Below are 22661 nucleotides of genomic sequence, written 5' to 3'. Positions count from 1 at the left end.
ATGTTACCAATCCAGGGCTGCTTAATACAAATTTACATTTACAATCGCCAGACCAGGGGAGATCATTTCTGGGCCCTCTGGTGCCACTCCCCCATTCTAGCCCTCCCCCAAGGCTCCTGGACCCTACCATGCAGCCCAGCTGGGCCACACGCTGGTTCCCAGACCCTCTTGCAGCCCAGCTGGGCTGTGCATTGCTCCCCCTTACATAGCGCCTGGCTCCTGGCCCCTCTATCCCCCTCAGTGAACCGGGACTCTCTGATCCTGGAACATCCATGGTCCCTTTGAATCATGGATGTTGCCTGACCAGAGAGCTCCGATTTACAAAGGTGCCACCTCTAATAATAAATCTTTCCACAGACAGGTCACCTCCTATGTGAGGAGCTCCCATCACTTTCCAAAGCTTGGTGCTGCTGTTCCCATTTTACAGGAGGGGATGCTGCAGGGCAGAAAGGTTAAGATGAATATTTTGAGGTGGGTCAGCAAACTGGGCCAAGTCTGAGACATGCATCGTCTGAGACAGGCAGGGCCCGACTTCCCAGGGTGCTGAGCTTGTGCATTTCCGAGTCTCTTCCTCTGGAGCTGACAACTCAGCAGCTCTGCAAATGTGGCCACAGGGGTCGCAGGTGAGGTGCTCGGCCCTTCTCAAAACTCCAGCATCAGTGACTTAGCTCTGGCTCACTCCGTTAGCAGCGGAGCTGGAAATGGAATGTGGACATAGGACTCTTTTCACCTGGCTAAGCTGACACAGCAGTTAAAGATGGCACCATGCACAGCAATGGGAAATGATTAAGCAATGTGCCTGTCACCTGTTTATTGACACAGCGCCAGCAAACCTGGCGTCAGAAACCAGAGCTGACTGCCTGAGAGGAGAATGTATAAGTATCGGTGGGGCAGTGAGACCCGTGATGCTGAGTAAACTAGTTTATACACCGTCAGCAGCGAGTTGGTGTATAACTCTTGTCTAAACACACTTCATCAGAGGGCGAGGGAGATGGAAGGAGAGAGGCCGTATGCAGAACTAGAGAAAGGAAGCTAGTAGGTCTGCTTGGAAATGGCCCACGTGTTTTCCTATTTGCACTGATGTTTAACAAAGGGGAATTTAAAAAGGAGCCCTGGGTGGGCACTGGAGGGCGTTGGCAGTAGGGAAGGCAACGTGGCCCAGGTGCTAAGAGGAGGCAAATGAGAGTCTGAAGTTCTGGTTGCTATATCTTAGCTCTGCTACTGATTCACTGCAGGATGTTGGGCATGTCATCTAGCGACTGTGGGATGTATTTTCTCCTTTGATAAAAGACAGCGATTGCCTTTGTAAAGCACGTTGAATGAAAGGTGTCATGAGTCTCAGTATTACTGTTCATTCCATGCACTGTGCCACTCTCATCATTTCAGTTTCCCTCCGTCAGCCCCCTGGCAAACACTGTCCTCGTGTTTTCTCTAACAGGTGGTATGGGTGACTGCCACATTCCCTTACATCATACTCTTTATCCTGTTAGTACGAGGGGCCACGCTGCCTGGAGCCTGGAGAGGGGTTGTCTTCTACCTGCAGCCTGACTGGCAGAAACTCCTGGCCACTCAGGTAAGGCTGTAGTTACAAAGGGGACATCCGCGTACGCGCTTACAGGCTGCAATTAGTGTCTCTCCTTTTCAGAACATGGCTAGTGCCAGCGCAGGAAACGGGCCCTCGGATTCGGAGGCCTAACTCTGAACTCCAGTTCTTTTAAATCTTTGTCCAAAGTGCAGTTGTAACAATTACGCAAGGTAGAGCTCACCACGCTGTCTCTGTTCCTGGTCCCACTCCGCTGGCTAACCTGGATCTGAATGGGGGGGGGGCACCCTGGCTGACCAGGAGACACTGGAATGGGCTAACTTACCTTTAATGGAGCCCATGGTCAGGCAGCTGGCCTCACAGCTCCCGTTTCAGAACCAGGATTATCGCAACCCCCAAAACTCAAGCTCCATGTCACGCCCTGGCAGGAGGCCCTGAAGAGACCTTCCCTTTTGGACAAGTGCTGCTTGACTCAGGTGGAAACCTCCCACATTCCTCCGTATCCACACAGGCAGCAGGAAAACGATCCAACTCAGCACACTCAGCCTGAAGAAGGGACGGCAGCTGGGGAGGTGGGGATGTGTGGGGAGAGGGAATGCCCCACGGAGGCCTGAAAATGCTCCCAAATGTAGGGGAGAGGGTAGGGATGGGGACGAGACCCCAATAAAATGAAACAAGCGTCACCCCAGTGTCTGGTTTCGATGTGAACCCGTCTGGAAGAGGCACAGAAGCCATCTAGCTCCTGGCTGTGTTTCCTTCGCTACCAGTGAAAGTCACTAATAGGGAGGGAGATGAAAGAAGCCCAAGGCAATAAATACAAAGATTAAAAACTCTGTCTGTGAGCCTGCAGCTGGCCAGCTGATCTGGAGCGTTTTCAATGAGGAGGAAATGAAGAGACGCCATTTTCTGATAAAGCAGCATCTCCAATAAGGAGCCACGTCGTCCTAAAAGCAATAAAGGACATGGCTATTGTACTGAATAGCTCTGAAGTGAGGACAGCAGATTGCAATCAGTGTGCTGGCTTCTAGCAGAGCTCTGTCTGGGAACGTGCAGGCTCCCGGCACAGGGATGCGTCAGAACCAAGCTGCAACGTTCTCCACGCTACAGTCAAGAGGGAACAAGAGAGGCAGGACTCTTCCTTCCAGGGATGGCCCCGAGATCAGCAGTGTGGAGGTGCTGTTCAGTGCGACTCCGGCCAGGGTTACCACAGTGGTTTTGGAACCAGGTCACCACACTTGAATTTGACATGGGACAGCATGTTCAGGTTGTGTTCACACAGCTGGAGTTGTGCCCATACCACCAGATGGATTTAGCTCAATCCAGAGGACATGCCCTCTGAGACACGCAGGGCAATGCACTCCAGCTGTCATCCTGCAAAGGGATCCCGGAGGAAGGAAGGCAGGCCACACCCATTAGAGAGGCACCGCTCCAGGAAGCCTGCCAGCTGCCAGCCTCGGATCCCGCCAAGGGCGAAACACTGAGAGCTGCCACGGTTCGGGAGTCTTTACAGCGTGTGTTTAGAAATGTGGCAGCGTTTCACCCACGGTGCCCTCCTGCAAAGATAAACCCTAGTTATGGCGCAAGTGAAAAGGATGATGTTCTCACTGTGCCAGGTAATTGCCTCTGTCACAAAGCTACAAACGCATCTCTCATCCTTCTGCCCAAAACCTCTGATCCATGTAACGAATTCTTAATAAAATGTTTGTTAAAATAGGACTTGCCTGTACACAGGCTGTGGAAATCTAATTGGCAGCAGTGGACTAGAAAGGGGCATTTGCTCCGTGTTTAACAACCTTTTTTCTTCATGCTCTGCCTCTTATATTTTTCAGGTCTGGGTGGATGCTGCAGCTCAGATTTTCTTCTCTCTTGGTCCAGGTTTTGGGGTCCTACTAGCTTTTGCCAGCTACAACAAATTCCACAACAACTGCTACCAGTGAGTTTCACCTCGGTGTCACAAACAGACAATAAAAGGACAGTGCATGAATATAAAAAGTCTGGGTGTTTAAAAAAAGAGAGAGAGAAATGTAATGCTGGTAAAAGTTCCCGGGTGGTCAGTCCCGTAGAGTGAATTCATCTGCAGAACAGATACGTTTAGCATCAGAGCAATCTTGCCTCACCCCACAACTGGGCCTCACATCAAGGCAAGATGGGGGGTTGCTTTCCATGTCTAGCTGCTTATTATTCTTTAGTATTTGTGTGGCGGTAGCACTTAAGAGCTCCCAGTGCAGCTCAGGATCCCCTTGTCCTAGGCTCTGTACCAATATGGAACACAAAGTTGGTCCCTCCCCCAGTTTAGAAGCCAGGCAATTCTTGATTTCTGCTGAGACTGCCCATAAAGGCGCAGTGAGGTAGATCCCTGTCCAGCTATGTCTGGACTGACTCCACCACAGAACAGCCATCAGATTGTCACAATGCGTAGTCACTGCAACCAGATCAGATATAACTTGGTAAAGGGCTCCGTGGGGCTGTTTTCTTATCTTCTTAAGGCTGTTTATTATGCTCCATGAAATGGAACCTGCAAATGGTCATTCTCCCTAAAGCTATTACTATAGCGCTCTGAACCCAGTATTAATCAGATTGGTGTGGTGTGTCTGGTATGCAGCCAGAGACAGCCAAGCAGCTGTTGCATGAACTATCCAAAGTTCTTACTCAGACACATATTGCGCAATTCAAAGTCTATCGCAAAGAGAGTGAAAGTATCTCAAGAGACAAATCTGTATTGCCCCGATCGGCTGGGGCTCAAGGAGCGAGACACCTTGTCTGATTCCAAGGCAAGACAGGGCGGGGGAACACATCACGCTGTAAATGCTAAATGGACGATCTCAAGGGATCTGGGAGCTTGTTTGATGATAATCTCAACATTTTTAAAAACGAGCAGTTAGTATCAGTCCAGGGATCGTTCCACCAGTGAAAGGCAGCTGCCTTTGGGGTAGGCCATGGGAGACAACTACCGTTTTCTCCAGCCCTGTTGGTTGTCCCCCAAGGACACCGAGACAAAGCCCTACTTTTCTTCTGGAAAATTGCAATGGGATTTTTAACATCCATGCAAAGACAGAACAGCCATTTTCCTGGGGTCTTTCCCATAAACACTCACCTATTGAAATATATGGGCCAGTATTTGTATACCCTGGCAAGCTGAAGGGTTGAGTTGATATTGCCAGTATGAAAACATGCCCCCAAGTGGTCTGGACAGTTCACACTCAATGCTATGCGAGACGCCGTCCTGTCTGGCACCGTCATTCTCTGACATGCATTGGGGTTTTCTGTTTCAGGGATGCACTGGTTACCAGTACCGTGAACTGCATGACTAGTTTTGTGTCTGGATTTGTCATTTTCACTGTGCTCGGATATATGGCTGAAATGAGGAATGAAGACGTGTCGGAGGTTGCCAAAGATACCGGTAGGGGAACTTAATTCTAATGCTATCTTAAATTTCCTCTAAAGTTTTGCTAGAACTTGTTTAATGACATTCCGGCTGGGAAAATATTCTTACCACCTAAACATAGATTATGGGATCCGTTTAAAATTCAAGACCAGGGAAGAGACCCTGGCCCTGAGAAACCAAATGATGCATGTTTTCTATATAATATGATTAATCATACTGCTTTATGCCAAGGGCCCTAACGTAAAACAGTCAGTGGCATTTGGGGTTCCATGAAAAGGACACACAAATCATGGCAACTAGGACATGTCACCTAGGGAACCTTATGTGACGTAGTGGGGGGGCTGTCTGCTCTGTGACCTGGGGTCCCCCTGTGCTGGGATGGGAGATTCTCACTGACTCTCCCAAATGTGGATTAACCCAGACACCCAGGCTCAGCCTCCCAGGGAGAGAGACAAAGGGAGGAAGGCGGAGACCAGCACCTGGCTGGGGGGCAGGGCTGGAAGAGAGTTTTTTAGTTTCTGTCTGGTATCATGGGAGAAGCAGCCTAAGCAAGGGGCTGGGATTTAAAGGCCCAGTTTCCCCCATCTCACGGGGGCTGAGGCATCCTAGGCTTGGCCCTGTAACCAGATTACATCTGTGCTGTGCTGTATCCCGGAGAAGCAATAAACTCCCTCTATTCTACTGGCTGGCGGAGTCTGTTTATGCCATTGAGGGGGTGCAGGAGTCGGGGGAACCCCGATGCGACGTCACACCTTACCACAGCTACACGTGGTAACACTACCCTGTGGGCAAAGGCATTTCCACTGGAAAGGAACACCAGGTGCGGGCAAAATGGTGCCGAGCAGTAGGCCGACCTGTAATAATCGCCTGTTTTCCTTCTCGGTACCAGGGCCCAGTCTTCTCTTCATTACCTACGCTGAGGCCATTGCAAACATGCCAGCTTCAACTTTTTTTGCCATTATATTTTTCTTGATGCTGCTCACTCTGGGACTAGACAGCACGGTGAGTGGATATCTTTAGTGAGAGGGCCCTCAATCGATGGGGGGGGTTAAGCATTTGGAATTATTCCAGCATGTCCCAAAACAAATTTCAGAATTAAAACATAACCTCTCCTTTTAATAATAGAACAACTCTACTAATATTTAGCACCCTTCATCCAAGGACCTCAAATTAAGTGTAAAATGCATTGCAAACATTCATTAATCTCCCCCGTCCCCAGTCACAGAAGAGTACTTATTATCCGTTCCAAAATGGGGAAAACTGAGGCATAAAAAGATTAACTGGCTTGCCCAAACTCACAGGCTGTGTCTACATTGGCAAGATTTTGTGCAAAAGCTACTGCTTTTGCGCAAAATCTTGCCACCTATCTACACTGGCCGCGAGTATTTGGCAAGAACACTGACATTCTAATGTAAGAAATCAGGGCTTCTTGCGCAAATAATCTGACGCTCCCGCTCAGGGATAAGCCCTCTTGCGCAAGTATTCTTGCGCAAGAGGCCAGTGTAGACAGGCAACGTTAATTTCTTGCGCAAGGGAGTGTCTACACTGGCACGGATACTTTTGCGCAAAAGCACATGCCAGTGTAGACGCTCTCTTGCGCAAATACTTTTAACGGAAGAGTTTTTCCATTAAAAGTATTTGCGCAAAATCATGCCAGTGTAGACGTAGCCACACAGTGAATCAGTTGCTTAGCTGGGAACAGAACCCAGAATATTCAGCTTCTAGAATCTTGCTTTTAACCATCACTTAACTGCCTACCAACATGCATGGCAGTGAGAGGTTTCTGGGATTTTTCACAGGTAACAAGATTTAGAAGGTGGGGACACGAGGTGGAGTTCTCATAGTGGGGCAAGGTGCTATAAAGATTTTGCCACGAGGCACATAGTACTTGCAGATTAAGGACCAAATTCGTTCCTGGTGTGAGAAGGCAAAACTCCATCATTTTCATGGACTTGGCTATAATGAGCCGTGTACGTGTTGCTGTTGTCTGTCATATGGTAGTTCTTGTTCTGTGGTAGGCACTTCCTCCATGTAGGAGACACAATCCCAGTCCTGAAGAGAGTAAGGTCTCTGAAGACATGGTGGGGGATGTCTCCAAAGCAGCCATCTCTGTCCTGTCCCATGCAGATACCATTAAAACAATGAACCTTTGGCACTTCATTGTATTTTGTGGTATTGTCTACACTTAACATGCGATCATAGGGCAGCTTCAGTGTGGACACACTACAATGACTGAGGGGTTCTCCCATCGCAGTATACAGCCCATCTGCCTAAGAGGAGGCAGCCAGACTGACAAGGGGGGGTGAGCTTGGCATAGCGATGGCCTTTGTGGGGTGGGGTTCGCAGGCTGGAGGGGCTTTTCAGCCCATCCCCGTGGCGGGGTGTGCCTGGGGGATGTAGGGTGGAAGGGCTGCTTTCTTTCTAAGACTCTTTGCTGTCATCTCAGTTTGCAGGGCTGGAGGGGGTGATCACTGCAGTGCTGGACGAATTCCCACACTTCTGGGGCAAGCGCAGGGAATGGTTTGTCCTGGGTCTCATCATTGCTTGCTTCCTGGGGTCATTAACAACCCTGACGTTCGTAAGTATCTTGGCATTGTGGGCCTGGCTTCTTGGCAGGAGACACTAACTGACATTTGCAGGAGGGGAGTGTTTCTCAGACACAACCTCCAGGAGTCCTATCAGACCTGGGAAACACACTCAGGCCAGTAGGGAGCAGAAGTTTCCCTTATGGGGTAGGAGATTGTGAGCAGTCGCTCTCCTGGGGGTATTTGCCAAGCTACCACAAATTTCCAGTCTACAGTACATAATAACACCATGCCACTGGGCAGGTTTATTCCAGGTCAGACCATGGCCCCAAATCCCAGCTTTGAAAAGTACACTGATTGTTTGTATGTTTGTAAAAGGGTTGGAAATAAATTTCAAACTAAGAACAGTCTGGATAAAAACCCATGTTCTAGAAACCATCATGAATGGAATTTAGGGATCTGGAGTCTAGAAGCTCTGAACACTGGCTAATCTGCAGCATTGACCTGTTCCTTACATGCCAAATTCTGCCTGAAATTATACCTGCACAGCCTCTGTCTTGTTGTCAGGATTTCACTGCTGTAACTGGAGCACAAACTGGTACTAAGAGGTCAGCTTTTGCAAAAGATGAGGGGAAAATGCACTGGCTTTTACATGCCACTGCTCATTTTATGAGAAATTCCCTCCTTGTAAAGCATTGATAAGGAGCCAGCTTCCTGGATAAGACATAATTCTCTCTCCTTCTAGCTGAATCCAGATCCAAGAGGAAGCATAGAACCTGATGCTGCCCTTTAATGTTCATGGACAGGAAACAGTTATTGAGCAGGAAAGTTGCCATCAAAGGAGGGCATGGAAAGCACAGATCCCATCTGCTTAGCTCGTTAAAATCCAATGAGAAATGCCTTTCCCTTTCAGCTTGTCTGCATGACACTTTTACTGGCCCAGGATGATCCCAGGACGTTAAAGCAAGGATCCTGGTCAAGTGATTAGTACTGTCAAGGGCTATTGAAGGCCAGAGAAGCCAGGCAGTGATGGGACAGTGTATTTTGCTCTGCTGAATGCCCTCTTTCGAACTGAGGACAGCATGGATGCATCTACACAGCTGCGTTATTTTGGAATAACAGCTGTTCTTCTGAAATAACAATGCGAGCGTCCACGCAGCAATTCCGTTATTTTCAAAATAAATTCGAAATAACAGATGGCTTATTCCGACTTCTGTAAATCTCATTCCACAGGGAATAATGGCTTTTCCGAAATAGCAGCAGTGGAGTGTCCACACTACTGCTATTCCGAAATAGCTACTCCCCAAGGCCATTCAAAGTAATTACTCCCCAGTGCCTCCTGGGGCTCTGAATCGAGGTGGCACGTCCACATTTGGGGAGCCTGCCTCAGACTAATTTTGAGGCTCCCCTGTAGTGTGGCCATGCTATTTCAAAATAAGCTAGTCCAGAAGAAATACTCCAAAATAGCTTATTTTGAAATAAGAGTGCAGTGTAGACGTACCCTATGGGACTAGATGTACTTGTCTACTAGCAGTAAAACTTCTGTTCTGGGGATTTTGGCTAACCCGTGTCTCAATCTCTTATCTAGGGTGGCGCATATATGGTAAAGCTGTTTGAAGAATATGCCACAGGCCCAGCTGTCCTCACCGTGGTGTTTCTGGAATCCATTGCAGTGGCTTGGTTCTATGGTAAGATTGTTCTCGCATGTACACCCCATCCCAGCCAGACTCCCTGGCATCTGCCGAATATCAGTCCTGCAAGCGCAGTGGACCGGAGCGCCCCTGTCACATAGCAAATGCAATTTACCGAGAACTGACCCTGCAAACAATATTACTTTGTCCTCTAAGCGCAACCCAGCCTGGATGGTAAGCACTGAATAATTCTGAATAATTCATGTTTTGGGGTAATGAAAAGGTTGCAGGGACATGACTACACTGTTTCATTTCCTGGTTATATCACATGCGTGAAGCACTTTTTTTCCCTCTGTCATTAACCTCTGTCCTCCAATTATTTTCATAGGAATCACCCAGTTTTGCAGTGACATGAAGGAAATGCTGGGTTTCACTCCAGGCTGGTACTGGCGCATCTGCTGGGTAGCAATCAGCCCCATCTTCCTTTTGGTGAGTTCCTGTTCCTCACCCAAGTCAGTCCAAGGTTACTAATGGAACACCTTAGCGTTCTAGACGTGGGGTTTCTATTTACATTATATTTGTGTTAAACTCTCTAGTGCCAGATTTTGGAAGCCAACAATATTCAGTCAATGAGATAAATCTGACAAAAGCAGCTAGGACTAGTTAGTAGATTAATACTGAGGGTTTTTTTGTTACTTACATATTACATAAGAACATAAGAACGGCTGTACTGGGTCAGACCAAAGGTCCATCTAGCCCAGTATCCTGTCTGCCGACAGTGGCCAGCACCAGGTTCCTCAGAGAGGTTGGACCGAAGACAATGATCAAGCGATTTGTCTCCTGCCATCCCTCTCCAACCTCTGAGAAACAGAGGCCAAGGACACCATTTCTATCCCCTGGCTAATAGCCTTTTATGGACCTAACCTACATGAAATTATCTAGCTTCTCTTTAAACTCTATTATAGTCCTAGCCTTCACAGCCTCCTCTGGCAAGGAGTTCCACAGGTTGACTACACACTGTGTGATATTAAAGTTCTTCAGTATCATTGTTTATCTAGCACAGGACAAGACTAATTTTATCTTTGCCACTTTACATGTATGTGATGCTATGTCTAGACCGCAGGCTTCTTTCGGAAGAAGTTTTTCCAGAAGAGATCTTCCGAAAAACTTCTTCCGAAAGAGAGCGTCTACACAGCAAAAGCACATTGAAAAAGCGATCTGCTTTTTTGAAAGATAGAGTCTACACGGAATGGATGCCATCTCGCATTTCAGCTGTGATTACTATGGATGGAGTAGTCACCTGTGCTTTTTCCTCTTCCCTCGAAAGAACTCCCTTTTCCCTGTCCACACATGCCTTTTTCCGAAAGAGTGACTGCAGTGTGGACGTAACTGAAATTTTTTGAAAAACAGCCGTTTTTCTGAAAAAAAACTCTGTAGTGTAAACATAGTGAGGAAAAAGTCATTTCTCTGTCATCATCATCTTTTAAGACTGTTTGTAAATCTGTTGTATGAACAGCCACTGCCTAGCAACCTCAGAATACACCTCCCCAAACTCTACCTCACCAGAGAGTATCCTTCACAAACCCATAATCAAGAACCTGGAGCCAGGGTCCTCACAACTGACTTGGTAGAGTTGTTACTAAGATCTTTAACCAAAGCCTCCATTCCCTGTTCCCAAATTAGTTCACCCTGTTTTTTATTGCTGCTTGGCTTGGATGCAAGGCAAGTAAGTCAATGTGGAGGTTTATGGAGGGAAAGAGTTTGAGTTCACAGGGAAGGCTTTAAATCTAAACAAACACTGTTGGGATGATTAATGTGTGTTTAACAACTTTCCATTTTATTACTTGTAGACAAAGGAGAAAAAAGCTATAAATAGATGTTTCGTCATAGAAATAACTTATACACTATTGTCCTGAAGCAATGAAACTAAATTACACAAAAAGCAATATAGTTTCAAGTGATGTGGTTACTAGGCAAAATTGATGTTTACACTCTCTATGGAAACTAAAATAAGAAAAGCCCAGAAGTTGTTGGCACTCTATGGAAATGTTACTAAATTTCTAGTGCTGGGAAACCCCTGATGAAATCCTGTGAAAATTAAGTTAAGATGCTTCCAAGAACAGTCACTAACATTCATTTTGCAATGTACCAGTTTAATACTTAAGCACCTTAGATTTGCCTTCAATGGGGACTGAAAGCACCAAGCATCTCACAGGGTCCAATATGCTGTAGCATAAACCTGGAATTCTGTAGTCTTAGTATTAGAGTAAGAAAAAACATAAAAATCCAGGAATTATTGCATTCTGCAAGCCAATCAGAGGTACCAGGGATCAAACCACAATGATTTCTGGCCTATAATCAACATCAAAGTTGGTAAGTTAATTTCTCAACCATACAGCTGTTGACAATGAAGCAAGTTCTGGAGAAGATTGCCAAATGCAGTGAGTTGTTGCTATAGACAGTGATGACTCCTCTATTTGGTGTTAAGGAAGAGTATTGTAAGTACTTGAAGAAAAACTAGAAGTTCCTTGTGGCCTCAAAGAATTCTTGAAACATGTATACAACTAGTACAATACTATTAAAGTTTGACAAGCATAGAGTTACACAGGAAAATGGTCTCTCTAACTTTTCACCATCTGCCTGGAAAAAACATTCCAAAAGCTGGACTCAGAAAACACCTGAAAATTTGAAGTGGTTCGTGTACCATTTTTATCTTTATGCACGTTTCTTCAGTTTAATGCCGAAAGAACTTGAAGCAATAACCTGAGCAAGGGAGACAAAAAGCAAGGAATATAGATGTATGGTTAAATATACAGAACATAAAAAAACCTCTAATGAAATTGTGGAAGTAGAGAAAAAAAATCACACTAGATCAGAAAAACTGTAAATGTGTATGGATGTGGGCTGAATAGTGTAAACAATAAAGGGAGAGAAGAATCCAAGAAAAAAAAATTGTTTACCCTGCCAGAGGATTCATCCGACTTGAAGACATTATCTCAGTTCATTATCAGACCTAATGATTGGTTACAGGATTCTTGACCACACAGAATTCAAACAGAATGGTCCAAAAATTCCATCTTTGATTACCAAGTCTAAAATTCAACTGAATTTTAGAATTGGCATTCAAATATGCAATGCCAGATCAGATCTGTGGACCAGTTATACTTCCCTGTTTATACATCCAATGATCATATTAGCTCTTAGCTGTATAAGGGTGATTTTTTAACTTCTGCATACAGTGCAGATAGCAGAATACTACATCTAGGTCTAGTGTCCATTAGGGATGCGAACATGTAATTATTTACACGATTAACCGATAAGCCTAGGCTTATCGGTAAATCCTAACGTTTACACACAGTGCCCCTTGCTGCCTCTGATACTGAGGAAGCAAGGTGGAGGGAGGTGGGAGCTGGTGCCCTTGGAGAGCCAGCTTTTAAGCCGACTCCCCGCGTGTGCAGGCTCCTATGGTTCTGTCTGCTCTCCTTGTCCCGTCTCTGGTCTGCAGCCTAGACTAGATGATCTAATGGTCTCTTTTGGCCTTAAAATCTAAGACTCTAGACCAATACCCTATCTTTGTTTGGATTCAAGAATACCCAGAATATGGAATAAATAGTCCGCAAGATAATTTTTTTCCTAATATTTTCCTGTTAGGGTGGCTTATGGCCTAAGCATGAGGGCTTACATCCTTTTAATGTAACTATGGATTTTGTCATTATTCACAGACATGCCTAACCCTTTTTTGAATCTTGCTACATTTTTGGTCTCAGTGACATACTACAGCAGTTGGCCCCAAAGGCTAATTGTGCGCTATGCAAAAACATCGTGTATTTATACTATTGTCTTGGACTTTTATTTCAGTTCATCATTTGCAGTTTTATGTCCAGCCCTCCAGATCTCCGCCTTTTTGATTATAACTATCCCTACTGGACCACTATCGTGGGTTACTGCATAGGGACCTCCTCTGTTATCTGCATTCCGATCTACATGGTTTATCGGTTGATAATCACCCCCGGGACATTGAAAGAGGTATGTGATGTGTTTTATTTGCTAAAGTTAATTTTTGAGGGAATGTACTTCTGACCCCACTACTCAGCTGCATGTGAGAAGAGGTAGGTAGGAAAATACTGCATGCACACGTAAGATAAAAAGGTGGTCTATAAATGATGCTTCCTTATTTTCCAGTTGCTGGATGCATGGATCAGTATTGCAAGAATTACTTCTGTTTAACAGTGAAATCATGACATCAATAGAAAGAATTGGGTGGGGTCATGCATGATAGCAGAGTACCAGCTCTGCAAGTAATTAAGGCTGAGAATTCCTTTCTGTTTAAAGAACAGCTCTTCCAAGTGCTCTAAAATCTTTTTGGTTGTACCTATTGCTTTAACATTTGCTGTGCCTAGTGGGGATGTTGGCTAAAGTTAGTGATTGAAATAGGGGGTTCCCGAGCTACAGCTCTCCCCAAGAAACCAGCTTTTGACAGATTCTATCAATATTTTTTGCTTAGCCCTAAGGCTCAAACTCTGGCTCTGTATGCCCAAATGAATTCAGTCACTCAGCATTTACCCCAGCTGGTGCAAGGTACCAACTAATCTTTAGGAGAAGCAAAATTGAATACGAGTCTAGCTTTGTAGGCAGACACATGCTTCCCCCTCGCTAGCCAACTGAATACGCTGTGCACATATGGATAGAATCCCCAAAGCCTTACTAGCCACGCACCCCTCACCAAATATACGTGACTTAAGTGGACATGTTATGGTCACTGAATCTGCACACCACCTAGGCCCAGAAAATGCAAACCCTTGGTAGAAAGCTGACAGGAAACCGAGGCACGCTGAAGTAATCTGTCTCTAGCCAAGGGAAGTGTATGAGTATTACATTTTTGAGAAATGTAATCTGAGCAGAGCAGAAGCTTCAGAAGGCATTTATGCTCTTTCAGAAAGAAAAGTTGCCCAGGAGTGCTTGCTGGGTGAGGAGGGGGACTGAGGGTGTGGAGCAGTAGGAGTGACAAGGGGGTTGGATTTTCAGGGAGGCAAGGGGGTTACACAGAGGGATAACTGGGGATGGGTAGCAGGGAAGGGGTTTCAGGGCAGGGTGAGGGTTATGGGGGGTATAAGGGATGACATGGAGGTGGGTGGCTGGCAGAGTGGGAGGAATTAGGGATGTCTGTCATCCTCACACGCTTTTCTTCCAGGTATGTGCTGGGAACAGGGGGACCCTAATGCTCTTGGGGTGTCTAAGCTACTCTCCCGTCCCCCTTCTTATGTGAACTGGATCTGTGGGAGCCCCTCATCTCCTTCCCCTTCCAGGATCTGAAGCCCTTCCCAGTCTGGGAGGCCTGGTCACTCCTCAGGGGCCTGCGAGGGAGGAGGCAGGACCAGGGGCCCAGGCCCCTTCCAACATCCATTGAGAGGAACGGGCCCCTTGGCACCTCTCTGAGCCTGCTCCACTTTCTGATTCAGCCTGTGCTAGGAATCTGGGTGCAGCAAAGCAATGGCTGATTCAGCTGGTAGAGTGTTCCAGTGGAGCACTGTCCAGTTCTGCCGCTGTTCAGGTTTCTGTTGGAAAAATTAGCCTTCTGGGCACGCTAACATCCTCATGGTTCCTCAGTAGGTCTTAAAATGTGCCATGTGCATCACTGGAGTAGGGTGAATGGTCAGAAAACCGGGCTGTACCTTGGGAATTCTTTTCTCACCTAGCTGAAACAAAAAACAGGACTATGTAGCACTTTAAAGACTAACAAGATGGTTTATTAGGTGATGAGCTTTCGTGGGCCAGACCCATTTCCTGAATCTGAGGAAGTGGGTCTGGCCCATGAAAGCTCATCACCTAATAAACCATCTTGTTAGTCTTTAAAGTGCTACATAGTTCTGTCTTTTGTTTCAGCGAGACCAGACTAACACGGCTACATATCTATTACTTTTCTCACCTAGGGACCATTCACATTTCTGCCCCCTTTCTTGTGCATGCCTGGTTTCTCAAGTGCTAGGGACGTAATGGAATGGGGAGGGTGGGAAGGGAGCGAGAGAGATACTAAGCGTGCCCATCTTCCCCACCATTTCCACCTCAATCTATGCTCACAGACTTACAGTTCTCCTTGTGCAATAAAACTTGGTTTTGGGCCACAAATCACGTCTTGAGATTTTTCTCACTGGGCTTTTAGTAACGGCAGCCTCCAAGCATTTCAAAGCACAACGTTTCCCCTATGTCACTGTAACCGGGGGGTGGGGGTGGGGAGGCGCACTCCTAGGAATCCCGCGGATACCTACTGGAGAGAACAGTGGTCTGAAATGTGGAAAGCCTGCCTCGTGCTTGCTGGGCGACCCTGGCCATGTCACTTTGTGCTCCGTCCCCATTTGTCCAGCTGTACAGTGCCAAGGAGGGAAACATCGTAGCCCCAAAGTGCCGTGAGCTCTACTGACATGAGAACAAGGTATAAGCATCATTACCTGCCCCGCATGCATCTCAGCTGCATGCCTGCGTGATAACTACACCTCAAACTCCTTAGATTTCTCCTGTTAAAAAACATCTAGGAAATTCACTGACAAAAACATCGCTAATGGAGAGTTAATGTTGCCCAGGGGTATCTTGTGTATGTCATGTTCAGCCAAACTCACAATGTCTGAAAGCCAGGAACTGGAGTTAAGGTTCACACCCAGGCAACTTCAGCCTTCTCCTTGGAGCAATGCCCTACTACACCCAGAGCACAAACTCACAGTCCTGCGCAGCACCAAAGGAACGGCCTACCTATGCCCACCACTCATACGCTAAGCTGCCTCCACCTGCTAAATGTTACTCCCTTGTCACCTGCATGCACATGGTGCCATCTCACTTACCTTTCTAACTCCTGGCCCACACTCCACTCTCCCCTCGATGCTGAGCAGCCCTGTGGCAAGATGATCCAGGAGCCCCACTGCCACAGAACACAGACCTCCAACAAGGCATTCGGGATCTCTCAAGTCAGCCATGGGCGCCTGTCCTTAACTTACACACGAGGGCTAGGGAGAGGCGTCATATGCACCCATGGAGGGGTGCAGACCACTCACAGGGCTGCAGATCTTCCCATATAACCCTCCTCTTTCAGTGCAGGTCAACCTAATGCAGTGAAGGCAGCAAGAATGCACACGGGTCAGACCCAGATGCTATATCCAGCTCCAGGCTGGCAGACTACAGTGGGGTGGGTGTGAGTCTTAACTCTGGCTTTCAGAAGTCTGGTGCCCCTGCAGAACTCTGCAAACCACCAAGAGCCCACTGTCACCTTCATTCACCGTGAGGGTGTTTGCAGTATTTTGGGTCCGTGAATAGTTAAGGCTATGTCTACACTACAGCCTTTTGCCGGCAGAGCATGCTAATGAAGTGCTCATTAGCATTTGTTGTGCTTTCATTTGCATATTATCTGCTGATGCTTTTTGCACAAAAACAAGCAGCGTAGCTGGGTCCATTTTGCACAAAAACCTTGCGCAAAAATCATTTGCATAAAAAGCATTGGTAGAGAATATACAAATGACAGCACAACAAATGCTAATGAGCGCTTCATTAGCATACACTCTGCTGGCAAAAGGCTGGAGTGTAGACGTAGGCTAAGATGGCTACATGCTGAGAATTAATGTTTGCTAGGAAGAAGATACCGTGGTACGTGCTTTAAGATCTTGAATGAAAGGCACGATAAATGTGCAAGCTAGTAGCAGCAGTACAGTGTGGTGAGTGCCTCACCAATTACCCTGATTTAATCACAACAAGGTTTCTACTTGCACGGATTACTTCTGAATCCGTTGGGGGGGGGGGGGGGGCATAGGGTGGTAGAAGAGAATTGCTTTGCTCTGACTGATGGAAAAAAAGGTTGTTTTTTTTCCCCCCAGATTTGGACTACACTAGGAAAACAGATCAGTGTAACAGTTGTTCAAGGGTATGAAAAATCCATACCCCATAGCGACACAGCAAACTGGGCTGGCATTTGGAACCTTTATTGAACACTACCGCTCTCAGTGGATATGTTCATGTAAATAATTAAAGTTAATAGTATAAAAGTAAATGATCACAAGAGCATTACTGCAAAAGCTCTGTAAATTTGCCTGCATGCTACTTTGTTGACTCAAAAAATACATGATTTACAGCACTTTACAAATGTACAGGCAGTCCCCGACTTACGCGGATCCGACTTATGTCGGATCCGCACTTACGAACGGGGCTCTCTCGCCCCGGAGGTCGGGGCGAGAAAGCCCCGTTCGTAAGCTGCTCCGGTGCCCCTGGTCTGCTGGAGACCGTCTCCAGCAGACCAGGGGCACCGGGCGGGTTCCCGCGCTTCTGAGGCTTTGCCAGAGCAAAGCCTCAGAGGCGCGGGACCCCCCCGCGGCTGCGGCTTCAGTCCGGGAGCCTGTGGTCTGCTGGGGACCGTCCCCAGCAGACCACAGGCACCGGGACTGAAGCCGCAGCCGCGGAGGGGTCCCTCGCTGCCGCTGTGGCTCTGCTCCCCGTGTTCCTGGTCTGCTGGGGGGGGGGGGGGGGGGCACAGCTAGTGTGCTCCCCCCCCCCCCCCCCCCCAGCAGACCAGGCTTTTGTTTTGGACTCTGGGGCAGAGCAGCTGGGGCGCTGCGGATTGGTCCTGCAGCGCCTGCTCTGGGCACTACTGGACCAACCCGGCAGCACCCCAGCTGCTCTGCCCCAGGTCCTGATTCAGCCGCTGCTGGTCAGTTTCAGCAGCGGCTGAATCAGGACGCCTGGGGCAGAGCAGATGGGGTGCTGCTGGGTTGGTCCAGTAACACTGAGGAGCGGCGCTACTGGAGCAACCCAGCAGCACCCCAGCTGCTCTGCCCCAGGTGTCCCCAAGTCAGCTTCTGCTGAAACTGACCAGCGCTGACTACAGGAAGCCCGAGGCAGAGTTGCTCTGCCCCGGGCTTCCTGGAATCAGCTGCTGATCAGTTTCAGCAGCAGCTGACTTGGGGACGCCTGGGGTTCTTAAGTTGATTCTGTATGTAAGTCAGAACTGGCGGTCAGTTTCAGCAGTGTCTGAATCTGGACGCCAGTTCCGACTTACATACAGATTCAACTTAAGAACAAACCTACAGTCCCTATCTTGTACGTAACCCGGGGACTGCCTGTATAGTGCTACAGAAGCACAAACTGAGTTTCAGAATACCTGGGTGAGGCAGGTAAAAATGTGCATTTTGAAAGGTTGATCAGATTCTTCTGTCAGCTAAATCCTTTCCAGTGTCTCTTTTCAAGTAACTGCAAAGGTCTACCTGAAAGCTAGATTTGCACATTTGTCTAACATGTGTTTTCTTCTCAACAGCGTATTCTAAAAAGCATTACCCCGGAGACAGCCACAGAAATTCCCTTTGGGGACATCCGCATGAATGCAGTTTAAGTGAACACTTTTTGGGGAAGGGAAAAGGTGTAAGTTTAACTTTTCCCCACCCCTCCACACTGCCCTTTCCAAAGAATTGAGTTTCCAGCTGAGCCAAGGAATGGGAGGGCGTTTTCCACAGAGGCCCAGACTACGGCAATGTGCTTGAAAGTTGGTGCCTCTACCATACAGAGCCAAGCATTTCAACCAAATCTGCTACGCACTCCACACCAGACCATTCTTTTTGAAAACACGAGGCTGTGTGTATGTGAGAGAATGAAGTTACTCCATGCATGGGCCACGGGGCTGTATGAAAGCGTGTACGACTGCATAAACCACTAGAGGATGAATCTCATCAGTTTAGGATTAGATCTAGACTCTCAAACCTGTGGCAGTACTCCTGTATTTTTTTTCAATGTGATCATTTGTACTGGACCATGTTGTATTTGCTTCTAAAGATCTCATTGCTTAAACCAAGTTGAAAATACAGGAAAATAGTTCTTATAGCCATATATTACCTGAGTAATACGAGTGTTATTGCTTAAAAATAATAGGATCCTTGTTTTGCTGTGGAGTAGGCAGGCAAAGATATAGGAAACAACCTTGGAAAGGAATCTGTATGAAGATAATGCGTACTGTGGCACACCATTTAGTAGTCTCCTTCCTCCTTTAGCCCACTTACTTTTCTGCACTTTATGGACCATTTTATTAGCTGTTTCTTGCATAACAAGCCCTCCACAAAGAAGTTATTTTTAAAATTCTGGGCTTCAGAAAATGCAGATCCTCTTCCCCTATTATTCTCCTCTGATACCAATTATATAAAACCCTCAGCCCCTCTGAGGTCAGCTTGCAAATATTCAAATTGTTAACAACTGCTACAGGCCAGTGCACTCTCCCTTCGCTTTTGGTTGTATATTCATGATGACATTTTACACACGTATTGATTCCTTTGGAAACTGTAACCCAGTGGTGAAGTGTTTGGAGGTCAGATGCCAAAGGTCGGACCATCAGTGCAACAGACTTGTTAAAGCTCGTTTGTAAGAATCAACCTGTGGTATTGTTTCCCTGTTGCAAAACTAAAGCGTAGGGTGACACTTCATACTGATTTCACAACGTTTTGTAAGAACTTTGTGCCAAAGTTACTCTCATGTACTAAATAGCTCAGAAGATAAAGAGAACGAATAAATAATGCTATCTTACTCTGTAGAATTGTATTCACCATTGGCCCAAAGATGAATTCTAATTTGATAAATACAGGTTGAACCTCTCTAGTATGGCACCCTCGGGACCTGAGCGGTGCCAAACCAGAGAATTTGCCAAACCACGGGAGGTCAATATGGTCTAGCAGCATTACCAGCACTTCCACTGCTTATTGGGCTCTTAATTTAACCCTAAATTGAGAGCCAGGACTAGTGGCTGTAAACACTCTACATTTTCATCTTCTCTCACAAGACGTTTCTGCTTATGCTTACAGACATCCACCTCAAGAACACTCTCTTACACTTGAGCTGTAAACTTAAAATTACTTGCCATGTCACGCTCTAGCTCAGCTCATTACATGGCAATAATTTGAGTGATGACTGATTAATTCTGTCCCAACTGCTGGTAAAGGGTTACTAGGACCACGTGTCATTTTTAAAGGGAATAATGTCTCATGGTACCATGAGAAAGATAAATTGCTAATTTACTCCTTGCAAGTTATTAGACGCAGCTTCATTTTACCCCTCATGTATATTTAAAAATAGCTTGTACGAGGGCCTGAATTTTGAGATGACACACAGAGCGTAGCTGGCAGGATTGGAGGAAACTGAAACACGTCATGGGCTATTTTAATTTTGATTATTAGATGTTTGTATACACTCTATAAATATGACTACCCGGATAACGAGAAATCATTTGGTACAACTGTCAAAAGTTCAGCTTTTCTGTCGTAAGTTCATATATTTTCAGCAACGAAGGGACAGGGTGAGGCCTTTTATATTCCCTGCATCAAGTTTCAGAAGGAAGAAGCTTTACCGTATCCCCTCTATTCTACCCAGTTAGGGTATGTCTACACTAGCTCGTTAGTTCGAGCTAGGTAGGCAAATGAGGGCAACCGGAGTGGCAAATGAAGCCCGGGATTTAACTATCCCGGGCTTCATTTGCATGTTCCCGGGCGCCGCCATTTTAAATCCCCCTTAGTCCAAACTCCATGCCCACGGCTACATGCGGCACGAGTAGGTAGTTCGAATTAAAGATCCTAATTCGAACTACCATTACTCCTCAATTCCACGTGGAATTTTCCAAGTTTCCTCCCCAAGTCCTTCCACAGAAATTGAAACTCAGGACATGCGTTCTGGTGGAATAATAATTGTGTAGAGAAATAACTGCAGCAATCGCTGCTTTTTACTGGAAGGTGGAAGAGAACTGGGACTCATTGGCATTACAATTATGGTGCCATATTATGGCTTTATAGATGTAACTGTACTTGCAAAATAATGTCTAAATAATGCAAGTGAATATTTCTTTAACACACCACAATCTGACTTTCTGGCTGGTTACAGCCCAGAAAATTAATTGCCCTAGATGTACCAGTGTTTTCTAGAGGACTAGGAGACAACTATGAAGTCCCGAGTTTGTTTTCTCAAACAAACCTTTGTTTTCTCAAAGACTTGCCCAAGGTTACACAGTGGGTCAGTGACCTTGTTTTTAGTCTGTTTCCCAGATTAAAAATTAAGATAAACCTGCTTGTCTGTTTCACTGGAGTTTCATAAAGACAGAGGCCTTTTATCAATCTTTACAGAGCTTTTCACCTTCAAAGTATTTGGAAATAGACATGCAATTTTCTATAAGTATGCTGCCAAATGGATCATAACTGGCATTACCCATTTCATATGCTGTAAAAAGCAGATGGGCTGAACTTTAACTTTGCTGACTATTACTGACAGGACTAGAACACTATGCCGACAGCTACTCAAGAAGTCCTACTGCCTTTTACATTTTTTCCCACCGGGCACCAAGAAAAGGCTTACATGAACTTTTAAGAGTCTAACGAAATATCAGCTGTTCCCTTTATTGCTTTTTCCAATTACAAACGAGTGTAATTTAGTTCCAAAGCATATGGGCCGCATCCCGTAGCACAATCGTTTCAGCCTGCACAAAGTGAATGTAAAATGCTACCAAATCAGCATGGTAGCACTTGACATGCTTTTGCACAGGCTTCCATGATTCCAACAGGTGCTAGGCTGCGTAGAATCCTGCCCATTGTCACTAGAGAGGGGATTCTGATTGGTCTTGAGTATAATGAAATATCAACCAAAGCGACAGCACTTCCCCTCTGCTTCCTGTTCTTAGTAGTGATGATAACCAGGATGACTCAGTATTAAAAGATGGGATACAGCACAATCCGCTTAAGCAATGCCACCATTACACATCTTGGTTGGGTTTAATTATAATTAGAATGTGGTAGTATTGCTCACAATGTGCACAGCACTTTCCAAGCACAGATGAAAATAAAGGTCTGGTAAAGCCCATCCAGGAGGCACACCCTCTAAATCATTTCCTTTCCTCCCACTCACGGGCTACGTCTAGACTGGCATGATTTTCCGCAAATGCTTTTAACAGAAAAGTTTTTCCATTAAAAGCGCGTCTAGATTGACACGGACGCTTTTCCCAAAAGCACTTTTTGCGGAAAAGCGTCCGTGCCAATCTAGACGCGGTTTTGCCCAAGAAAGCCCTGATCGCCATTTTCGCCATCGGGGCTTTTTTTGCGCAAAACAGTTTTTAGCTGTCTACACTGGCCCTCTTGTGCAAAAACATGTCCGGAACAGGGCTTTTGCCCGAACGGGAGCATCAAAGCATTTGCACAAGAAGCATTGATTTCGGACAGTAGAATGTCAGTGCTTTTGTGCAAAATCAAGCGGCCAGTGTAGACAGCTGGCAAGTTTTTGCCTGCTTTTGCGGAAAAACTTGCCAGTCTAGACGCAGCCAAAATGATCAGTTGTCTTGGGTTTTAAAAGAATGCATTCATAAGCAGGAGAAGGAACCCCAAGAAACATTTCTTTGCATTTATCATCTGTTCCGAGGTAGGCAATTGCTATGTTTTCATTTCAGTCTTTGATCACCATGGAAGGCTGAAGCCTAGAAGTGTAATTTCATGAAGGAACTCTTTAAGAAGCAGAATGTAAATATGAGAGCACTGTATACTATCTGGCCTGTGGAAAACTTTGCTTTCCAGCTAGCTTATTTGCTGTTGAGT

At 46.2% G+C, this 22661-nt stretch overlaps 1 protein-coding gene and 1 long non-coding RNA gene across 4 annotated transcripts in view; one reads left to right on the top strand and one right to left on the bottom strand.

Moving 5' to 3' along the window:
* The window catches only part of SLC6A4 (solute carrier family 6 member 4), a 35735-nt gene extending 14693 nt beyond the window's left edge, over positions 1–21042 (top strand). For all 3 annotated transcript variants that reach the window (XM_006122258.4, XM_075904615.1, XM_006122257.4), the window contains 9 exons: positions 1439–1573; positions 3373–3476; positions 4816–4943; positions 5818–5930; positions 7375–7506; positions 9042–9141; positions 9473–9573; positions 12943–13110; positions 18371–21042. In XM_006122258.4, the coding sequence (XP_006122320.1) occupies positions 1439–1573; positions 3373–3476; positions 4816–4943; positions 5818–5930; positions 7375–7506; positions 9042–9141; positions 9473–9573; positions 12943–13110; positions 18371–18445 (1056 nt within the window). In that variant the 3' untranslated portion in view covers positions 18446–21042. The remainder of the gene's footprint in view (positions 1–1438; positions 1574–3372; positions 3477–4815; positions 4944–5817; positions 5931–7374; positions 7507–9041; positions 9142–9472; positions 9574–12942; positions 13111–18370) is intronic.
* On the bottom strand, positions 9798–17385 carry LOC142819233 (uncharacterized). The gene is made up of 2 exons (XR_012897028.1): positions 15351–17385; positions 9798–11847 (listed from the first exon to the last, which is right to left on the bottom strand). It is a non-coding gene; the product is annotated as an uncharacterized LOC142819233 (long non-coding RNA).
* Positions 21043–22661: the final 1619 nt, after the last annotated feature.

The sequence above is a fragment of the Pelodiscus sinensis genome, chromosome 21 (assembly GCF_049634645.1).
Source record: "Pelodiscus sinensis isolate JC-2024 chromosome 21, ASM4963464v1, whole genome shotgun sequence".
In the NCBI taxonomy this organism is placed as follows: Eukaryota; Metazoa; Chordata; order Testudines; family Trionychidae; genus Pelodiscus; species Pelodiscus sinensis.
This window is presented reverse-complemented; position numbering and strand designations above follow the sequence as displayed.